The following is a 21,663-nucleotide window of genomic DNA, read 5'->3' as shown; positions in this document are numbered from 1 at the left end:
GAATCCGGGCAAATATCCCAAGCAGCCCGCACCGTTCCGCCTCTTACGCGCCACGTATTCCCAGCAAAAGAAGCTGAAATAAAGAGATAATCAGGACTGGGGGAGGCTCCGAAAAAATCGGTGCTCCCGCGTAACCCGAAAAACCACGTCCCCTTTCAAGCCCAGCGTGCACGTCGCCCCCTCGGTACAGACTATCGTCCTCACGCATACGCAGTGGCGGCGACTGCGCGCGCACCTGCTTCCCACCCTCGCGCCCTCATGCCACCCCCGTTTTACGATCGCCGTCTTCCGACAGAAACGGCAACTTGGTTCGAGGTCAGTTCGGTCCGCGCACGACTCGGGGCACAACTCGATCTGTTCGTCCTGCACGCGTCTGACAGGTTCCAACGGGACAATCGCGAGGCAGGAACAAGTAACGATGACCTTCTGCTCGCGTCTTCGGGTGGTGTCACGGTGAGGATCAACCGGTAGCCGAGTTGAGGAGCAGCCCGTCTCCCAATCGGTTTGTGAAGCGTACCCTTGGTGAACGGAGGACTCTAGCAGAGGCTGCCTGGTCTCTGCCGGCTTCGCCGAGGAAGCTCGCCGAAGCGCAAACCAGTGTCCATTGTGCCAGCGTGTTGTATACCTCGGCCAGCGCCATCGCCAGCGTCAGCATCGACATGGAGGACGCGGAAGCGGAGTAGTGTCGTTGAGATGCCGCGAAGGAGTCCCGAGACATGAAGAGAGCGCGACCGAGGGTAAGTAGATCCTCCTCTTCTCATCGCGTCGCGCTCCGCCGTCCCGAGCGGACCCCAGCCTCGGGGGACACTCCGTCGAACTCGCCGAGAACTTCCCTTCCGTCGACTAATTACATTCCCGTGTTTCGTCGGCCGATTACTTTGCCGGATCGCTAGGAGTGCCTCTCGAGAGCTGAGGCTTCCAGGATGAACCCTCTTTCGAGTACTCGTCCCGATGGTGTCCTCGTTTCCTTTGACTTCGCTTGCCCGTGGATGTCTGGAACTATTGGGAAAGTTGAGAATCTTTCCTCGTTAAAGGATCTCAGGAATTATCCTTCGACTGCTCGGTAGCCTCGCGTGGATAGCTGATCGAGAGACTTCGTATTCCTCGGCAGTCCAGCGGCTACGGGCTGCGAGTCCCTTATCAGGGTTAAACTATTTTTAATATCTCCCTTCCTCTTCTCGCGACGTCGATTACTCGGTTAACGGCTCTATGCCTCCCCGACGCTCGGGGCAGAATGGAATTCGGCGAGTCGATGGTCCAAGCGCCTACCCTCCCATCAATCTTTGCGCAAACCACTGGTTCGATGCACTCTGCCTTTTTCTTACCCAAGACTGTACCTTTCCTCCTTTCCGTCGGCCCGCCAGGAATATTTTCGTTCATTGATTTATCGGGTTCACCAGTTTCTCGCTTTCTCGCTCGATTGCCGCCGCCTACCCCCGCCGATCCCCCCGCGACGCTTGTTGGTTCGATTCCGTTGCCGCTTCCTGGCCGAGTCCTTCCTCTTCGTCTTCGCCCTTCTTCCGCTCCGATCTATGCCCCGTCCTCAGCCGAGTCGAGGAGGAACCTCGGCGGTCGCGATGTCGTTGGGCGTACCAGAGTGCTGCTTATCGGCGTTCCGTGCACGCAGACTATCGATTCCCGCGACAAGGGGCCGACTGCTACTGCCGCCGCTCAGGCTTACTTGTAAACCAGCTCGTACGAGCTGCTAGAACGCTCGTTGGCCCGTTGACAACGCGCGACCTGTCTTGGCGTGCACCCCGACCGCTGTCATGGTGGTCAACAACCTTCGAGAACGATGTCGACCTACCCCTACGCGGCCGAGAGAGCACCAAGGAGTTGTTGATGCGAACCGGGGCCTCGAGGGTGGTTGGCACGGGCAACACCGGTTAGCAGATACGTCGTGATTTCGGTGATCGATGCTGGGTAGTTTGGGGGCTCTTGGCTAGCGTGCTTTCGACCCTCGCTTGTGAGGGAATTCGCGTCAGCTGAGGCTGCCGGCGGCGTTCGAGAATTTTGGGCGAAATGGCTGGGCTAGATTTCTTTCGATACGTTGGTACAGTGCTATGCAATTTGGCTGCCACTTCTATTGTATTCTTCGATTAATTGGTTGGTATATGTTTAGGTTTACATGGGTGTAGGTGTGTGAGTTGTTAACAGTTATGAAACTGTGGAGTGCTGGGGAGATGTTTCTGAGGTAACTCGATAGGGTGACAACTTGCGATAGCTTGACTAAGGTTGAGAGAAAATGCGACGCTGGGAGAAAATGATTGTGGGAAGTGGTAGGAGTTGCATGGAGTTTATAGAGTGGATATTGTAGGTGATTATTTACTTCGATTTGGGGAAGAATTACTAGGTCCAACTTGTGCAAATGTGAGTCCAAACACTTTGCCTAGTTTGAGAGATATCTTACCGCCCCTCGTTCCCATGGGGTTTCGTAGAATCCTTCACTGTCACAGGGAAACTTGTTGCCCTCTAATTTCCTAAAAAGCTTTTTGCCAGTTCCTTTTTACCTCGGCTAATTTTTTCCTGAAACCCTCATCCTTCAGTAACTGTTCTACTCAGTATTACGTAGACATCTGCTTTCAAGTTACCCTACCCTCTATATTAAAATTATATGCGTATCAAAATAACAGTCACTCTAAAAGTCCATGATTGATGTACATAAATTTTGATAAAATTATTCACTATTTGAGTAAGACTTCATTGCAATAATCTCCAATTGTGGTTTAAAACAGACAATTTTTTACTATTTTTGTCAATAGCAAAATTTGTTAAAGGATTAATTTTCAACACGCGTTCACCTATTCCCATCCCTTTTTATCAACTTACCTCGATGTCTGCTTGGCTGACAAAGTCGGGAAGTTGTCTAAATATTTATAGTACGCAGACTATTAACAGACGTCCTTCTAATGCAATTTTAAGTTCCCCTTTTCAAGTGGGATGGAAAGTTTACATGGTAGCCGTTACTTCATAATCAACAGTTCTCGAGGTAAATAGCCGTTAATTTTCACTCGTCGCGTTCTTTTTAATCAGCCATATAATTAGAAATGAAAGAATAAGGCTAATGTGATTGCCACGCACAGTGGATTTTCTTTCTTTGATCTCGACATTTCTTTTGCCAGGGGATTTTCGCTCGAGAAACAAATGTACGCTTATTTTTATACACTCGACTACTTTTCTCAAAGAGCTTCAAAAGGCTTTTGATTCTAAAAGTTTTAACAAGTTAGTCGATAGCGACCGATAGTTGGGGACACATTTCGCTTGGAGTATCGAGAAATTCGTAATGAACTCGTTAAAATTTAAACAAGTCTGATATCTGGGAGTAAAATGTTTTCGAATCTGGCTTGTAATGAAACAACTTACTGGAACATATTATCAACGAGGTTCGCAAATAATTTGGTGGCTACATAATCGTATTTTCTATCAACAAAAGTAATTCTCCTGATATATACATGTGTGTACAGTCCTACCAAATAACAATAAACATTGCTTTAATCTCCTCCATATTGATCAATGCGTGCAGAACAATTTATACGAAAACGGCAATTTCGTGGTTTCAAATGGAACAACTAAATTACTGCCATGACATTCTTCCAATTTTTTCGAATTATTGTGAATGTATACGTACAAGGTACTCCTTAATGGGAATTTTAAACTTTTTATGATACATTCATTTCTTCGTACTATAAAAAAACAGATTTCCGAGGTATCGTAAACAAAATATTATCACGATAATAGTCTATTCTTTTCACTATTTTTTACCCGTTAAAAAATATAGAAGCTGCAAGTATGCAAATAAATGTCGCGTATAAAGTATTCAAAAAATTTCAATAAAGTGATTTTATTAGCATAGAAGTTAAACAAAAATTTGGTTTATAAACTTTTTAATTAAAATTGATCGCCCTTTTGTCTGATCTTAACAGTGGTAATTTATGGCAATTATATAGTTTTCCTCGTTTTTGTGTTCCCCTTTATAGCCCGTTCCCCTGTTCCCAGGATATTTTTCACCCTAGAAAAGTTGTGGAGTGATTACTTATACGCTCCCTTTACGCCGAGATTTTTTGCCAATTACCAGGAGGGAAATTTTTGCGAAATTTTCACGGAAACGTGAAACTATTCAACGGTCAAATTCAACCGCATTGGTCTTTCTAGTGTTAAACGTTCCCTTTTTGTTAATTTGTCCACGCATCGCGACATAATGCTGCTGCCCCTGGCGCTACGCCACGCGAATTTCACAGGCAATATATTATCGCTTACAGCCGTTGTAATTGCGTTAATTACAAGAATGCGAGCGTTTTTTCTTCGTACGTCATTCAATGCGCACATACGTATTGTTACGAATTTTTTATCGTGCTTTACGACTCGTGACATAGGAATTTTTGCCGCGTGTGAAAAAAAATGTTTTGCATGTTTTTTTTTGGCGACGTGAACAAATTAGAAGGGACGAGTTTTGAAAAAACAAAAGGTGTGAAGTATGTAATATGCATTATGTAACTCGACTCGGAGATGAATTCAGCATTTAACACTTTGTTATTTCAATATTTATGATGGTGGTTGTTAGAAGCGAGAATACGTTATGAATATTAGAGAAATAATGTTCCATAATAAGTTTTAAACTAGGAATACCAGAAATAGAGATATAAATTTTTTTAAGCTATTTATCAATGTTAAACTCACTGATATAACACAGGTGAAAGAGACTTTAACTTCATACAGTTTAATTAGATCTCGAAATTATAGTATATTGTGTTTAAAATATTTTGAATATTGGAGAAAGGGTCAGTCAATCATGAATTATTATTCTGAACGCTAAGAGGTGTTTAAATGCAAATTAGGGAAAGTTTCCGTCCTGACCTGGGAATATCACAGATACGAATCCGATTGAACGTCTACAGGATATTATTGAAAGGAAATTCAAAAAACTAACTACCAAGATAAGAGTCAAACTCATTGAAAGTCTGATCCCCATTTTCACAATGAAGGAATCGAGACAAACTGCGGAAGTTCGTTCGCAAGCACATCAAATCGCGTTATCCTCTTCAAGAATACTAACACTTGGTCGTCTATCTATTTAAATACAATTCATAAAGACTCGAATAACTTTTTCCGTCTTCAACTAATCTTTCTTCAGAGAGTGTAATTTATTCTTCAGAATCAGAGAAATCTGAAATACTAACTTTGTTCGCGTACAATTCATTATTTCACAATTTATTATAAATATTCCTCGATCAAAAGAGGTACCCTCTCTTCTTGTATACGCACAGATATATAACACACGAGTAAAGTTGGTGTCAATTTTATGACCACAAGAACCATAGTTACAATAGTTTGACGCGCTTCCTCAAAGGCTGAAAAAGCCCGAAACAAAGTTATCGGCGGTTGACTAAATTTGTTACCCACTTTATAGGAAACGACACATTAACTCAGAATAACGAACGTCCCATTCACATTTCTATCACGCAGAATGCAAATAGCTTACAAAAAGGAAAAAACTTGTTTCCCGTTCTCTCGCATTCCGAATCCCACAATCCGCAGACCCTCACAGTACTCCAACCATCCAACCCCTAAAACTCACCAAACAACGACTTCCCGTCCCATTGTTTACATTACTCATCATTTTTTTCCGCGCCACGAACTATCAGTGCGATTCTCCAGAGTTCGTGTCTGGGTCACGCGAATCTCTGTTCCTCCGCTTCCCTTTTTCCAGATAAACATGCCCCCGGTGACAAATACTGTCCTCCATCGAATTCAGTAGCGCACGCATCCCTGTGCCTCGGTGTACGTACACGTGGATATCTGTCGGTGACGTCACGAATGGAGAACTAGAATTGGACTACACACACAAGCTTAGTACGCGTAGCACATATATTCCAGTATTCGTCAATTGAACTACGACCAACGAGCTACCTCGTGATCGTACGTAACACGTGCACGCCGATTCTAGGGTTTTCTGCTGGTTCGATCGAAGACGTCGAGTCGGTTCCTACAGCCAGCCGGATGTTCGATCAAACTGATTCTCATTTCGAAGCTTCGAAAGCTCGTTTCATCCCCCACCTCTTGGAAAAGTACCTACGAAATCATCCGACACAGCGGCGGACGTCGAAGCTGATGACTGCTGGGAGATATTGTTCTCCAGCCGGGACTGATTAGTTTTGGGGAATTTGTTGGGGGATGATCGAGGATGCGAATTGCTCGGGTATTGAGTGAGATATATACTGAACTAATCTCAGATTTCTCGAGAAGTGGAAATTGATGAAAGTGAATAGAGGAACTAATTTTGTGCTTTGGAGTTATTTTTTATTAAGCTTATTTTAACGGAATTGAATTCTTAAGGATGAAATTGTTTTTTGAGTTTAAAACACTCAAGCGCCTGGAGCGCCTATTTATCCTCTTTGGAGGATATTTCGCTGTTTTGTGATATGAAAAAGTGAAATAAAGAGTACTGCAGGAGAGAGCAAATCCTATCGTCACTCACTAAGAAAAATTGAATTTCACATAAAAAAGTACAGGACTCTTCATTCTCTAAAGCCTTTAATTTAGAAAGAAGTAGCTAACTTCGAATATTCCCTTTTCAGTTGAAAATAATCTGTGTTTCGTTTTTATACGTCTTATATCTGCACTCTGAAACATTTTTCGTGTCGTTACAGTGAGAGAAAAGGGTTAGATGGATTGCTTTAGGTGGAACATTCTCTCTAAAGCTTAGAAAATTCACTTCACCTTCGTTCTCCTATAAATGTTAAGTCCCCTTTGCTAAAGATTATCCTGTATATCATCTCTAAAAAACTCTAAGTCTCCGTGAAAAGTGTATTTCACGAGAAACTCGATCGCTGACTTTACGATTCTCCGGAAGCAAGGCACGAAGTCGTGCGTCGGCAGGTGGTTTGTGGCGAACGTTGACCGAGACTGAAGCACCCTGAATACTACAACCCTCTCGAGCACGGCAGTTCTGAGGTTAAAACCACTTGTAGATTATTCTTTTACCGCGACACCCGTCACAATTTCGTAGAACGCGTCTGTGTTCTGCCGCGGTAGCTTGTTAATTCGAATTTTGACTAAAAGCGTAGTCACATTCTTGAACGAACTGTAGAGCAATTAATAGGTGGACAAAAAAATTAATTGAGGCCGAAGGAAATTAGCAATGTTCAAAATAGAAGAGTAATTTCATCTGGAATAAAAATGAGAAATAAGCCCATTCAATTTTCTTGTATTTCAAATAGTGAGAAAAATAATGATTGATATAATTTATTCATTTTAATCGCGCATAAAAGTAATGCACAGAAACTATCTTAAAAATCGCCATTTTTTGAATACATCTAAAACAATTTCCTTTGGCACGATTCTAGTTAAAAATTTCTCATTTTTCCTCAAGTGTTCTCTATAAGCTTCTCCGTATATTTTATATTAAAAAATGCAAAATAACAGATCTTAATTTAAAAGCAGGGAAGAAAGAAATTCATGTTCCTTTAGAGTTACTGTGAACATTTTCTCCACTTATATTGAGGATCTTTATGGAATTGAACGATTATTTGCGTCTTAAGTGCCGATCGTTTTTCCGGATCATTAATCTCGAACGATCAGTTCTCGGTGGCTGAAGAAATTATGCATGCACTTTGGTCCTTCGTACCTTTAATGAAGCGGCGACCTGAACTTTTCTTAGGAAGTAGCAGAATTACGTGAGTGAAAAAATTGTATGCATAATTTTCAACTGTCAAACTTTTAATAAATGTACGGACGGACATCCGTGCGAATATTTCCGACTTTTGATATTTTTTCATTATAAATTAAATTACTTCTCCTCTGGGATATTGCATTCTATTACGAACTTTGGAACTCCGGAAAATATGGCCAACAGGGAAAAATTTAGTTTAATTAAACAGTTTTCGCGTGTGTGTTATTATTGAAAAGTAAAATACAGGTAATTACACACATAAATTTGGGTGGTGAAGGTTACTAGTGATGTAGCCCTAATTCTATACCCATATTTCAATATTAAATTGAATCCTCTCCAAAAATTCTCAATAGCTTCCATTCATCTCCACTTTTTAATATAAGAAAAAAATAGAGTTCAAAGATTGATGAAAGCAAGAGTATGAAACGATACAGCGAAACTAGCATACAACAGACGGTCTAATTCCCTTTCACGAAAACCACCCTAGCAAATCCCTGAGGGAACTCGATCAGAACCGACACAACTGTCCCAGTACTTCATAAATCTCCAGACTCATTTCTCATTTGTCGCCCTCTTTTAACTTATCTTGTCACGAAGAATGGCCCGGCAGACACCACATCGTAAAGCACACGCTCTTTAAATCAATACAAGAAAGGGTCACTGAAACGTGCCAGCAATGTTCGCTTATCACGTGCAGATTATCATAATGGATTCCACAGATCCCGACTCTAGTCCTGCTTATCTGGAAACTACCCATTAACCACAAAACATCGTTTCTCGAGCGCGTTAGTCGTTCGTCTTAATCCCTGTATCTTACGATGTGTATCTCCCAATAAAAAAAAGGGAAGCTTAAGGGAGGCATGAAAGCAACGTACGTGAGTGGCTGGTAACGTAATAACATGTAATTAGTTGAAAGCGGGCATTGCACCGAACGAGGGTCATAATTAAACCGGGCCAAGCGTTGCAGGATTCCAGAACTGTAAATCTAGCGGGTAATCTAATAATTACAGATTACAGTAATAAGATAATAGTTTCAGAAAGAGGACTCATACGCGATAGTATTCGAATCTCATACGTAAAACGGTGTGCTCAGAGACAAAAAGTGAATACTTTAGGGGAGCTCGATTCTACTAATGAAATTGGAGACCAGGGACTCCCAGATTCGCCCTAACTTCCAAACTGACTGCAAGCTCATTCCATTATGTGATGAGCTTTATATTCGACTCTGAATGATACAGTTATTACATTATGTAAATTTTCCCTCGAGCTTTCTATGGAAGATAAAGATTGCATGTTTTATAAAAGAAAAAAGAAGTGATGCAAACTGAGGAAGTTTGTATAAATTTCCTCAGATTTAATATTTCCATTTTTCAAATATCGATTCTTCAAAAATAATTATTCAAATATTCAATGATTCAAACATAAAACAATCTCTCCATAAAATTGAGTTTAGAATTTTTAAGTCTGTGACAAAAAAAAAAACCAGCAGAAAAATTTCGTTATAATCGCCGTCATGAGTATAATCGCCTCCAAAATTGGTTAGCGAATATGGCTTTGCTTTGAAGGCACACGATGCTCGCAATTGCTCGTGAATTAAACCGCGTTGGACTGAAAACCGTGAAAAGTGCCGGCCATATTGATTTACGGGGCAATTCGCAGGAACTAGACCGCGCAAGATAATAAAAAAAATGATACAGAATCTAGGGGAAAGAATTTGGAGTTGGTCCAACATAATTTTTCAACTTACTATTAACTCCCATTTACGGTGTTGAGGAGTAGTGCCAAAGGAAAGCGACGAAAAGTATAAATCGGTGGCTTCTTCTACTGAGGAGGATAGTGTTTTTAATTCTCAACGAAGTTAAAAATTCCGTACAAAAAATTTCATTTGTAGGGAAAAAATACGCTATGTATTGGTTAAAGAAGGTGCAATCAAATTTGAACTTTGTTCTCGGTGAAATTTCAAATTGTCTTTTCTTAAAAAGCTATGAAAATACTAAGAAAATAATTTCTGATTATCGAAAATATTCTGTTTAGAGTCCTACAGTTAAAAATAAATCACGAATTTAATTTATATCTCAAACCAATTCACGCTAGACCCTCGTGTATTTTTTCCCATGTTTAATGCATTTAGAAAAACATCCGATCAGGCCATCCTTCAAAATGCAATTAAACAGTACCAATCAATACAGTCCAATTCCACTGTCAATAAATTCCAATCTTTCCCGACCGCTATATAGAAAAAGGATTGCCGATATTGTCGCATACTTTTCAGATTATATGTGCAAATTAAAAAAGAAAAAATAGAAGGTACACTATCTGTTTAATACCGCTTATTTGCAGCGTTAACCGCGGAAATTAGTTTAGTAACGAGCCATTTCGTTAGGAAAAATTAAAAACGCGGGAGTCGCTAAAACATTTTTGTTGAAAACTGAAGACGCGCGAAACAGAAAACGTTTAAATAAATTTGCTCGTGGCGGGAGAATTTTTTAACGACGCCTCTGTTCAGGGGAAAATACCCTATGGGTCTTTTCTGCAGGCCCGAGGTCTCTGTCTCTCATACTCTCTCCTCTGCTGTACGTATATGCGTGCAACTCCTTTAAGAGAGGACACGAAAGCCCTCTCAAAGTTGATGTCTAAAGAACGCTGCCTTTCAGGCGCTTTCCAGACAGACCGAAAACGGAGAATGCAAATCTTGCGCGTTCTCCGGCAGAATTTACTCTCGCAATGGGATTAAAATATCACGTTGATTATATTTCAACCCAGCAGCTCTTTTTATTAGAAACACAAACCATCTCTGGCTTTCGTTTCGAAGGAATTTCCCATTATATTCTCGGCGTGCGTGCTCGCGGAAAATGATGCTATATGATCACCGCACGATTTAATTCCACAAATCGACAAAGTGAGATATGAATTTTATTGATGCAATTGTCGAAACTTGCTCGAACAAAGCGCGAGTCTCAACTCACTCGCGATAAATTGATGAGGATTTGTATGCTAAAATGTTTTTTCCATTAAGATACCAATGTCATTTCGTGAACTTTGAATGGAACATGCTGCTTTTATTGCATAATTTTATAGGTACTTCCAAAATAAATTCAATGGCTATAATAATGAAAATGTAATCATTCACTGAAAATTCTCGAAAAATCATTGTCCAAATAAATATCAAGGTACAGTATATTGAAACGAGATTTCGAATAAAACTAAAGTTCTGTGAATTTATTCCAACATTTGTGAATAGAGTAGGTACCCCTGATTATTATTCTTTATTTTGCTTTCGTCATCCTTTATATTATAAAGCTGAATAAAACCATTGAATTATTCTGGAGGACAAAAATATTTTTTCCATAAAAATGTGTAGGTCTTCTAAAAAACAAAACGGAAGAACTACAATACACTAGTATCACACTATTTCTCAAAATTATTGAAAGTTACACGAACTGATACTAGAAACGTGAGTCTGCGCAGTACCTAATCTTCGATAATGGTCCATAAATTTACAGCAGAGAAACTTTATAACTACATATTACCCAGAGTGTCCATGCTAAAGCAGGCCACCTAAATACCTGCTCTCTTTTTAATAACACGAAATTTTAAAAGTATTAAAAAGAAGGATCAAACACAAAAGATTGTTCTTCCATTCTCATTATAACATGGACACTTTCCGTGTCATTAAAAACAAAACATATACTCGGGTGACTTGCTTCAGCATGATCACCCTGTATTTCAAACACGATCGAGACTTTCATATTTTTCGAAAGATAAAAATTTGCATCTCGTGCATAGACATCTAGAATAACAGGATCCCCGGAAATAAGTGAAATTCCATCGTACTTCCGTGCCGCGATTGCTCGAAACAACTTTGAAGAATTCACATTTCGGAGCGCAATTATTTCCGCTCGGTATGCATCGGCCGTCCACGAGACGACTGCAAAACGCGCAATCAATCTCCAGTTACGCGGTCGAACAAAGGATTAATTCGTCCTTGGAAGGCACGAAATTGCGGATGTCCCTGGCGGTGATCGTGTCAGATAAAGGACACGAAGCGCAAACCGCACGAACATCGTTATCCGCGCTGTTTACGAAACTGGAGCCCTCTTTCCAGGGGATCCAACGACTAGGGAATTGGACACGAATTACTGTCGGGGATCAAAGTCGAACTTTTACAGTTCGCTCCCTAAGTGGTTTGTTTGCGCCTCTAGGAGCTCCAATTAGTTTTAATTCAATGACAGCCGAGAATCGAGACGTAAATGACTCTCGCGTTGCGATACTCCGTACGCCGAGACGTTTCGAGTTAAAAATTAAAAGGAACGTTCCCTTGTTTCGCGGGGGTTGAATGGAAAATCTGGGGAATAGTCAATGTGAGGTGACTGTAATGAAACGGTCCCAAATGGGGTCGAATTTGAGGACGGCGAGAGTTGAATAGGTACTCGTTTTTTCAATAGCTCTGATGGTTGTGAAAAAGGAGAACATGTGAATTGAAAGAGAAGTACACAAAGCGCGATGGTATAGTCGGAATAATATATGGATGTCGGCAATTAAGCTGCTGTATTAAACGACAGGACTGGAGGATGGGGAATCTTGGGAGCCTTCTTTTTTTGTGAAAACATGGATTGGAATCTGTGGGGAGTAATAATCTCCTACGTTCTGAAGAAAAATGTTGATTTTTGTGAGAGGTATGGTTAATTCTGCGAAGATCAAAAAATGTGTGATTGAATATATACGTATAGGGAAAGCGAATTAACCCTCTGGCGGCAATATCTCTTCTCGTTATACGAGCAGATGCATCGTATGTGCCATATACGCAGCATTAATAACATAGGATTTCAATTTCGTTGCTCGGTCGTTACGGAATTTGCATCGAAATGTAATTAAATGTACGTTCTGTATCACAAAATTTCAAGTTTGAGGAAGAAATTAGGAAACGAGAGTGGGAACTATTCGACTGGAATTTCTAATCAGAGAAAGGATTATAAGTATTTAAAGACTGAACAGATATTACAAGATTTCAGGATTTGAAACTGGTTGCCTATGGAGAGTGGATGAGGAATTGGTACATAATGAAGTTATATAGTTTCAATTTTAATATTGCTGATGCAAAGAAGAAGAAACTGAAAGTCAGCGAAAAACGATTAACGCCAAGGCGACGAGACGCCATTCATAAAAAAGTGGGATGCTTTATCGCTTTCCAGAAGTCTCGGAGACGAGACAGGTTTTTTTGATGACGCTGCAGCAAAGAAGCATGGTCAGTTTCTTAGAATCAGTTCTTCGTACGCTCGAGTAAAAATGAGCGAGGTGGAGTATCACACTTCATCTATCCTGAATGAACGACAGTCTTGTGTATCGTTTCTCGCTGCCTTTCATTCTCGTAAGTTAGCTTTCACTTTTCTTTCTCGACGTTGACAAATTCTTAACAGAGATGTATCTACAGCTTCACGCTTCTGTGAGGCAAATTGTGAGACTACCACGACAATGCTAATATTTTTATGCTATTTTATAGTATTTTTATATCATTTCTGAATTTCTAAATTTCATATTGACAGAAACATAAATTATTTCTTCTGACACCTCATGCAACATATTTTTTTCTTGTATTATACTGAGGTTGAGAAATATTTTTTAAACTATCAACGCCTAATTTGAATTATCTTATACATGACTCTGAATTATTTTACTTTTTATATGAAAGTGTCTTCTCAAATTTCATACTTCTACTGCATTTAGCTAATAATAAATTTCATTTCGAGTCTTCGAAGATCATGCATCACGGTACTATACTTTGCTTACACATGCACACTTAGATGAAGAAATGTTGCACTTAGAGCAAGTTTAAGGGAACGCGGATCAGATTAGCCGATGGTTGATACATTAATCACGCTTCGACAGGATTGGAATATCACTTGAATAGCTCCTTTGATACGATTTCATGGAAACCTCACAGAGACGTGTCACATTATATCAATTCCTGTCAGCAATTCGCTATCGACAGAGATTCCAACATCTTTGACGCTCCCATGGCAGCCTGCGTTCCTCATCATGAAATATTAGTATCTGATAAATCTATTCTTGCGCAGCTGGGAAGCGTGTTATCAGAAAATTCATCGCGTCTATACACTGTTCCCGTTCTTGATTAAAATTTCTGATATGCTTCAGCGAAATGGAAAACTTCGTGTTTCAAAACTTTGAATAATATCAGAAATTCTTGAGATAATTTTTTGACTAGTAGAAATTGGTTAGGTGAAGTAGAAATAATTATTTCGATACTATATTATGATGACTCAGAACGTAGGCAGTAATATGAATATGACATAGATAGTTCAATAAACACATATGGTAGATCAAAATATTTATCAAAATGTATAACGTGATGTACTCACATTAATTTCCGCGGTTTCATTGCGTCCATTGCGTTGCGTAAATATATATCTCGTATTTCTGAAAGTCCTTTGAAATTCCTCTTAATCTAAGATGGTGGGGGTAGATCAAGCTTCCTTTTTCGATACTCTTTTTCAACCTAGAGAGTACAAATATTACAATTCTAAGAGTTTGAAGAAAAACAAATTAAATTTGTGTTTCAAATCTAGTTTGTACATTGTCATGGTACTGTACGCGGAACTACATGTCTATTAATTTAATGCTAACGTGCAAGTGTATATTCAACAATCAAAATTACGACGATTACCGTAAAATGGCTTCGAGAAACGAGGTATCTGTGTATCATCTTGCTTCAGTGCCTTCTCTGTCAGGAAATAGATGGTGTCTTTGCACAAAAATACAAAAAACTGAAACACTGAAGCTACGAAATTCAAAATTGAGTTGAATAACAAAGAATTTAAAGTTTTTTCTATCAAAAAATAAGAGAAAAACGAGAGACAATCTTGACGTCTGAACGAGCGGGAGAAGGCTGCCTATATGCGCAAGCGTGCATGCGCAAGCGTTCATGCGCAGGAATACATGCGCAGTGCATAGGAGAGGTCACGTGACTACGATTCAAATATCAATAGATCTTTCAAATAAATATCATTTTCTTTTTTGCAAAAGACAGGCTTAGTTGTGACGGTGACTAGTTGAATAAACTCAATATCGATTATTTAAAAATTCAATACACTTTCTAAACAAACCACATTTCTGTTAATAATACATGACACTTTATTTTAGGAAATATGTAGTTTAATTTTTCTGTAATATATATATTAAGAAAGTTATTTTTGTAGTTGTTGTAAGTCATGATGATTCAACCTGTATAATCATATTTATTAAGTAGTAGTATTCTTTTAAAATATATACAAATTATAGATAATAATAGCAATTACAGAACAACGAGCAAATGTATAAATTCCACAGATTTCTTTCAAAAGCTTGCAATCATTTTCGTTCATGTTTTAGTCCACAGAAAAAGGGGTTCTCTATTTTTCTCTTTACTAGAGTTGTTATCCGTGTATCGGATAGCTTGCACAGTGGCTATCGGCCAACTCGGACCGATTTTCGTGCTAAACTGTCGAGCGAAGTAACATGTATCCGTAGATGAAAAGTTTAGACATGGAAGAGGACTAAAGAGCTTGTATTTTTAGTTGTCCCAGTTAACGTGCGGTTGTTAAATATGCACACGTCAATGGCGAAGTCACGAAAGCGTATAATTAGAAAATTGAGAAAACCTTCGAGGAAATCCAATCATTGGAGGAAATGATCATCTTTTATTAAAAAAAATAATTATAAAGTGGTCGTTTGAAAAGCACAGCGATTCATTATTCCTATACTCTTTATTATCTATGGTTTGATGTAGGGAAGATCTTCAAATAATTCTCTTGCCCTTATTTAAGTTTATATTTACAGAATTCTCTGTCATGTAAAAGTCAATATCGATCAAGTCATTTGTGGAAGAGAAGTCAATATTGGATATGTGTAATTCAATCTTCTGCGAAGGTAAAAGCCTGTCAGGGGTTTTTATCCTTTAAAACATTGTTACGATACTTCACAGAAGTTTATTTAAAGACTCGGCGTGCGATATTATAATCTAATGCAGAAAATGAATTTATCACGTAATATTTTAACAAGCCAATTTATGCTATCAATTTATTATGATCACATTAAATCATTTTTATTCCAGGTGCAATATTGCAATATACTGTAATGCAATAATTTCGAAAATTTGCTCAGGACATGTCTCCAAAATGTTTCATTCACAAATAGGTCGAGACTCAAAACACCAAATTTTTTTTCTGTACAGTACCCATTTACTACTAAAGAATTATTATTTTCGTCATTTTTCTCTCAAGATAAAAGTGTAAAATAGTAAAAGCGTACAACCATAATATTTTGTTTTTGAACATTTTCGATATTAATCTTCCGTCTGGAGCAATATATTCGAGCACACCCTCCTAAATTTCTCAATGCACACTGCCATAAAAATAGCAAAGCACGTAACTCAATTCTTTTCCATTTTCGAAACGCTACGTTTCCACTTGTACAGCGTACACCCTCCACACGTTCGAAAAGAAACATCTTTTGAAGGAGAAACGTGTAAAGTCGCCATAATCATGTTGAGCGTCTTGCATCGCAGATGTAGGAACACGGCTTACAATTATCGCATCTTCTAGTGCATAAAGAAAATTAGAAATCTGCTCACTTCAAACAATTCTTTCGCAAAAACCCGTCTTGTTGGTCTCTGCACCGCCAAAGAAAGGAATTATGTAAAACACAGGTTCTTCTCTGACAGAGCTTACAAAAACTTTTATTACTATGACGTTAGAATGCTAATGAACTCTCTTCTGTTTTATCTAATGTTCCAGTTCTAAATACATGACACAGTTCGTTCTGAATTTTTGAATATTTAAATAACTGGGAATTTAAATAGAAGAAACAAATACACGATTAGACAAAATTCAAGGAATTAATTAGTTAATATTAATTTCCCTAATTTTCCTAGTACCGTTGTATGCAGTATAAAGTAAATGGTAGCCAAAAATTCGAAAAATTAAAGGAAGACCAAGAAAATTGGGAGACGGTTCTAATTCGCTCGCGAGACCTCTACCTCGTTGCTGCAAGGTACTTATCAGTCCTGTGCTCTACTGTACTTGGTTAACATCGTAGCTTGTGAACAGAGAATTCGATTAACATTAAACCTAAATAGAGACTATTATACTTATCTTCCTCCCGCTCAAATTCCAAAAAATAGCTGAACAAAGACACCTGTGAAATAGCGCCAACAATTGAACATAAAATACATTACCCTACACCCCGTGTAGGATCGTGAGCGTATTGGTAGCAGTCATTTGTTTTGTAAATTAGTTCTGTCACTATCTCTCTCGAACTGCAGACCGTAGCCGTAACCCAAAACGAATTTGGTTTTCATTGTCGTAGCGTGACGGGAGCAGACAGTCTACCTATGGTGATCAGGGAGTAACCTAGGCAAAGCGTTCCTATCGTAGACTGCAGTGTTAAGATGTGAAAGTGATTGGTCATCGTAACTTCAATATTTTAAGTGAATAGAGTAAATGCTCAAAATATTATCTGCATAATAATTAACTGGAAACAGTAAAAAGCTAAAAAAGAAAACTTTTTCTAAAAAATGTTACCCTCAAGGTAGATGAGGATAGTTATGTGTATCTCATAAAATGTGCCAAGTTCATCCATGCTAAGTGTTGCCAAATAAGAAGCTGAATCACTAGTGTTACGAGTAATACGTTTTCTACGTTTTTACTTCTTAAATATCTTCAATCATAAAAGTGCTCGAGACACAATGCTAGACAAGAAGGGGTACCACATTTTTCAGGATCGTTAGAAAAACTCATCGGCGGGCAAAAGAGCGCAGCAACTCGCGGCGAAACGGCTGAAAATTAAATTCCACGTTATTGATGACCGACATTCCCATAAATCTATCGGCTCCACAAAAAGTGCTCGTCGGGGTTCACATCCATCGTCGACGAAAGTAGTTTTATTTATCCAAAACGCTTTCTATCACTACCCGTGACTGCGAATCGAAAATCGCTGCCTGCTGACATACAATGCGCTTATATGCACAAAGAGTGCACGATAGATAGAGCTTTTTCGAAACCTGAACAGTCGAATCCGTTGGCTTTACTAATTTTTCTGTTGTTCGTGTTTTCTATGTTTCTGGCTTGCAGCACGTTGTTTGCCTCTATTGCAGATTTGGTTAAAAAACATTGTGACGCATTACTATGTATCTATATATCTATGGGTACGTAGAGAGGTTGCCTTTACTAGGTAGTGTTAAAGCTCACAGCGACATCAGTGAAAATTTCTTGATATTTTCTTCTTCCTCATCTAAATGTTCTCCATTCTCTAGTATTTAAGCATAAATTCTTGAATGGTGTTTCAAAGGTTTATTTGGAGTAGAGTTCATCCTACCAGCAGATCAGAACCAATCAGAACTGTATCAGGACTCTTTCGATGGTCACTATCTTGTCGTCCATCAGTAAGTTAGCTTTCTATAGAGACAAATTGGTGATAGAACGAGGATTCCTATATAGGGGTACTTTATCAATGGTGGTCCATCGATGATAGTCGTTCACAGTCCAAATTACATAGGGATACGCTGGGTAACCATCAACGTTCTATGGTATCATTCCTCAAATATATAGACTAGATTATAGTTATCACTCTTCTCCAAATTTCAATTGCATTCATGGTAGAATTAGTAACAGAGCATTTGATTATACCTGAAACTATTTAATAACACAGTACCCATACAGTTCTCCACGTCCATTGATAATACTCGAGACTATTCAATTCCATAGAAATACTACACATCCCTTAATTCTACTTGACATCACCAAGATATATAACCACTCGCTACATCGTGATCACCACTTCTCGAAATTTCAATTCCAGGCCGCGTGGGTTTCTCTGAGTCGGGATCGGCGGTAGCAGAGCCGTGATCAAAATGAGTCTTCTAAACATGGATTCGGAGAACCGCGTGGTCCTGAACGTGGGTGGAATCCGGCACGAGACGTACAAGGCGACCCTGAAGAAGATCCCCGCGACGAGGCTCTCGAGGCTGACCGAGGCCCTCGCGAACTACGACCCCATCTTGAACGAGTACTTCTTCGACAGGCACCCGGGGGTCTTTGCCCAGGTGCTGAACTACTATCGTACAGGGAAGCTCCACTATCCGACGGATGTCTGTGGGCCGCTGTTCGAGGAGGAGCTCGACTTCTGGGGTCTCGACTCCAACCAGGTGGAGCCATGTTGCTGGATGACCTACACCCAGGTACATACGCACCGGACCCCAGGTCTTTCCGCTTTCAGTTCTTTTTTCTCTTGCTTCACCTAGATATTATCTGTAGATGCGGTTTCATCTGTTTTGCGAGCGCAGATTAAAGGGCCTGTAGAGCTTACTATTTTATGAAAGCGCTGGGGAGTGAAATCCCGAACACGGGGGGTGTTCGATGCGCATCGGTGGGAGATGTAAGGGGAAGCGGAGGATATGTGAATCGACTAGCGCGTAGTTTCCGTTGCGCTCCATTTTTCGTGCAATTTTTTTTTACAACTTTTGTACAACTTACGGAACACTGGGGGCGCGATATAAAAAATACGGCGTGTCAAATGTTCTGTTATATGAAAGAGAATTTCTTTGCAGCGAGTGCTGGAGAGTGCTCCTCGGTTGAATAGTTTTTTGGTGCTCGGGAAGTTTGGACTTTTTTTTTGGTTTGATTTTAGATTTGGCTTGACCTTTTTTTTAAGCTTCTATTTATTGGAAATTTTAGACAGTAGACTGGTTTGGTTTACGTTGATACTGAAAGCAGATGAAATCGTATTATTGTGTATAATAATAAATAGTATAATTGGAATGTGTTTGTTTGGTCTGTTTATAATACTGTTTTACATTCAGTTTAGATCAATAATCACGGACATGAAACATTGCACTAAGCAAACCACGTGACACAATTGGCGACCATTTTGTTTCACCATCTACGACGCTGTCATTTAATTTATAGTGTACATACACTGACAACTGAATCGCCGATTATGTAATGCAAATTGCGTGATATAATCGGCAATGCATCACCTTCGCTCATTAATCAAGTTATCATTCGTTTAGTTTACATCCATCGTTATGAATCTAGGGTAACGTAATAATAATTACGCGCCCCTAAACCTTCATCATTCATTTCTAATGTAAAATTGAACAGATAATCTACAGAAATTTAAAGGACGTTACAATTGTCACGAAAATGAAATAGCTAACTTCATTCTTTCGATTTTCAGAAAATTGGAAAGTTAAAAAATTAACTTTTCCATGGCACAAATTGCAGAATGACAAAGTTTGGATTTTATTCTATTTAACGTTGAATTATGTTTCAAATTTCTATTTAAAATATATTTTGACTTTATCTTATGGTTTGAAGGGAATTGCAAATGTGTGCACCCTACGGGTAAAATAAAATCAACTACTCGAGCGTCCTTTAAAGATCGATTCGATGCAGGCATTTTCTTGAATTGTACAGTGCACGCACAATTATCGATTTATGGAGATTAGCACGCCGTGTGCGGGACGAGCAAATTGATGCACCTATTGTGCTGCAGGAAGCAAGTACGGAAAAATCTAAAATGTTAATCTTCGTTGCAGATTACTTGGTTCCCCGTTTTGTAATCGTGTGTTAGTTCTAAAAGCGAGACATTTTAGAAAAAATAAAGGTTGTTTAAACAACATTAATTGAAAATATAGAAAAGAAAGATTGCCTGTTTCTTCATACTCTATAATACGAAAATATATTAAATTAATATGTTCTATAAAATGCCTCGCTATTTTACGTATCCCCAGATAAATAATTCTATGGTAGGAATATGCGAGGAAATTTCAGTGAAATTTTCGTCGTTTTCCGCGTGAAATCTAAGAAATATCAAGAACAGATATTTTACTAGACTTTTTATTCGCACATAAGCAAAATCGAATGAACTGATTAAATGAATTACATTCCCTTCGTCTCACCATTAAGATGTGACATCGATAAGAATCACATGTCGGATGTATAATGGATTAAATTCATTTTCAAATGGAACGACCTCGAAACGAAATTGAACACATCAGATCACATCTATGAAATTGAAGTTGAGGTAGTCACCATAAATGAATTAATTGAATGAAGTAATTTAGAGATTGTTTCATTGGCTTATATAACTATTATTTAGTAATAATCTAATAAGTATAAAATATATTTCGTCTTCTTCCTATTGTGTTCTATCAATATTCAATAATACAAACTCAATCTAATATAATAGGTATCAGAGGTAGCAAAGTGTTAAATTATCTCAATCCTTTGACTATAATTAACCATTTTACAATCGATTGCTTCGTCGCCTGTCTAGCAATCACTAATCCACTAGATTTCATCAGCATGTTCGCTTTATTATAAGGTAATACTACTGTGCGTGTCGTATGGCATAGTGTTCCGCTGTTGGTATCTCTACTGGATTAAAAACAGTAACTCGTTTAAACCATTGTTCAAAAACTAGTCTAACATTGTCTAACAAAGTATTACAAACGTGCTAACAAACAAGCATTAACAAACGTTCAGAATAAAAAGAAAATCAGAAAAATGATTCATAATTCATAATTATAGAAATTTACAACTTTTTGTAGAATAGTAAATGCTATGAATTAGTATTCATGTCCAGAATGAATGTCAGAGCGACACAAGGCTTAGTGAGAAATCGCTTGCGACAAAATCCGGTTTACATTCCACCCTCGCCTGTCACTGCAACGTGTATCCTACTTTACTCAAATGCAACCCGATTTCAGGCTCCCTCGAATCTATCTTTTACTCCCATGGAAAGTGTAGGTCAGATGGAGGTTATTTGTAACATTGACCGCGTTCAATCCAAGAAAACAGGGACGGCTGAGAAATGTCTGTTAGGGGTTGTGCAGTGTCAAGAACCGTCTGCAAGTGACACGCTTGGATTCTGATTAAACACCATTGATTTGTGGCGGTGAATGTGGATAGGGCATCGGTGTGCTCTCCTTCTGGCGTTGG

General features: G+C 39.0%; 1 protein-coding gene across 1 annotated transcript in view; it reads left to right on the top strand.

Moving 5' to 3' along the window:
* The first annotated feature begins 612 nt into the window (after positions 1 to 612).
* Positions 613 to 21,663, top strand: part of LOC143182970 (potassium voltage-gated channel protein Shaw) — a 31,541-nt gene continuing 10,490 nt past the window's right edge. The window contains exons 1-2 of the mRNA XM_076384311.1: positions 613 to 737; positions 18,521 to 18,899. Coding sequence (XP_076240426.1) covers positions 18,573 to 18,899 — 327 coding nt within the window. The 5' untranslated portion in view covers positions 613 to 737; positions 18,521 to 18,572. The remainder of the gene's footprint in view (positions 738 to 18,520; positions 18,900 to 21,663) is intronic.

The sequence above is a fragment of the Calliopsis andreniformis genome, chromosome 9, assembly GCF_051401765.1.
Source record: "Calliopsis andreniformis isolate RMS-2024a chromosome 9, iyCalAndr_principal, whole genome shotgun sequence".
Lineage (NCBI taxonomy): Eukaryota > Metazoa > Arthropoda > Insecta > Hymenoptera > Andrenidae > Calliopsis > Calliopsis andreniformis.
The sequence above is the reverse complement of the archived record's forward strand: the minus strand, read 5'-3'. Positions and strand labels throughout refer to the sequence as shown.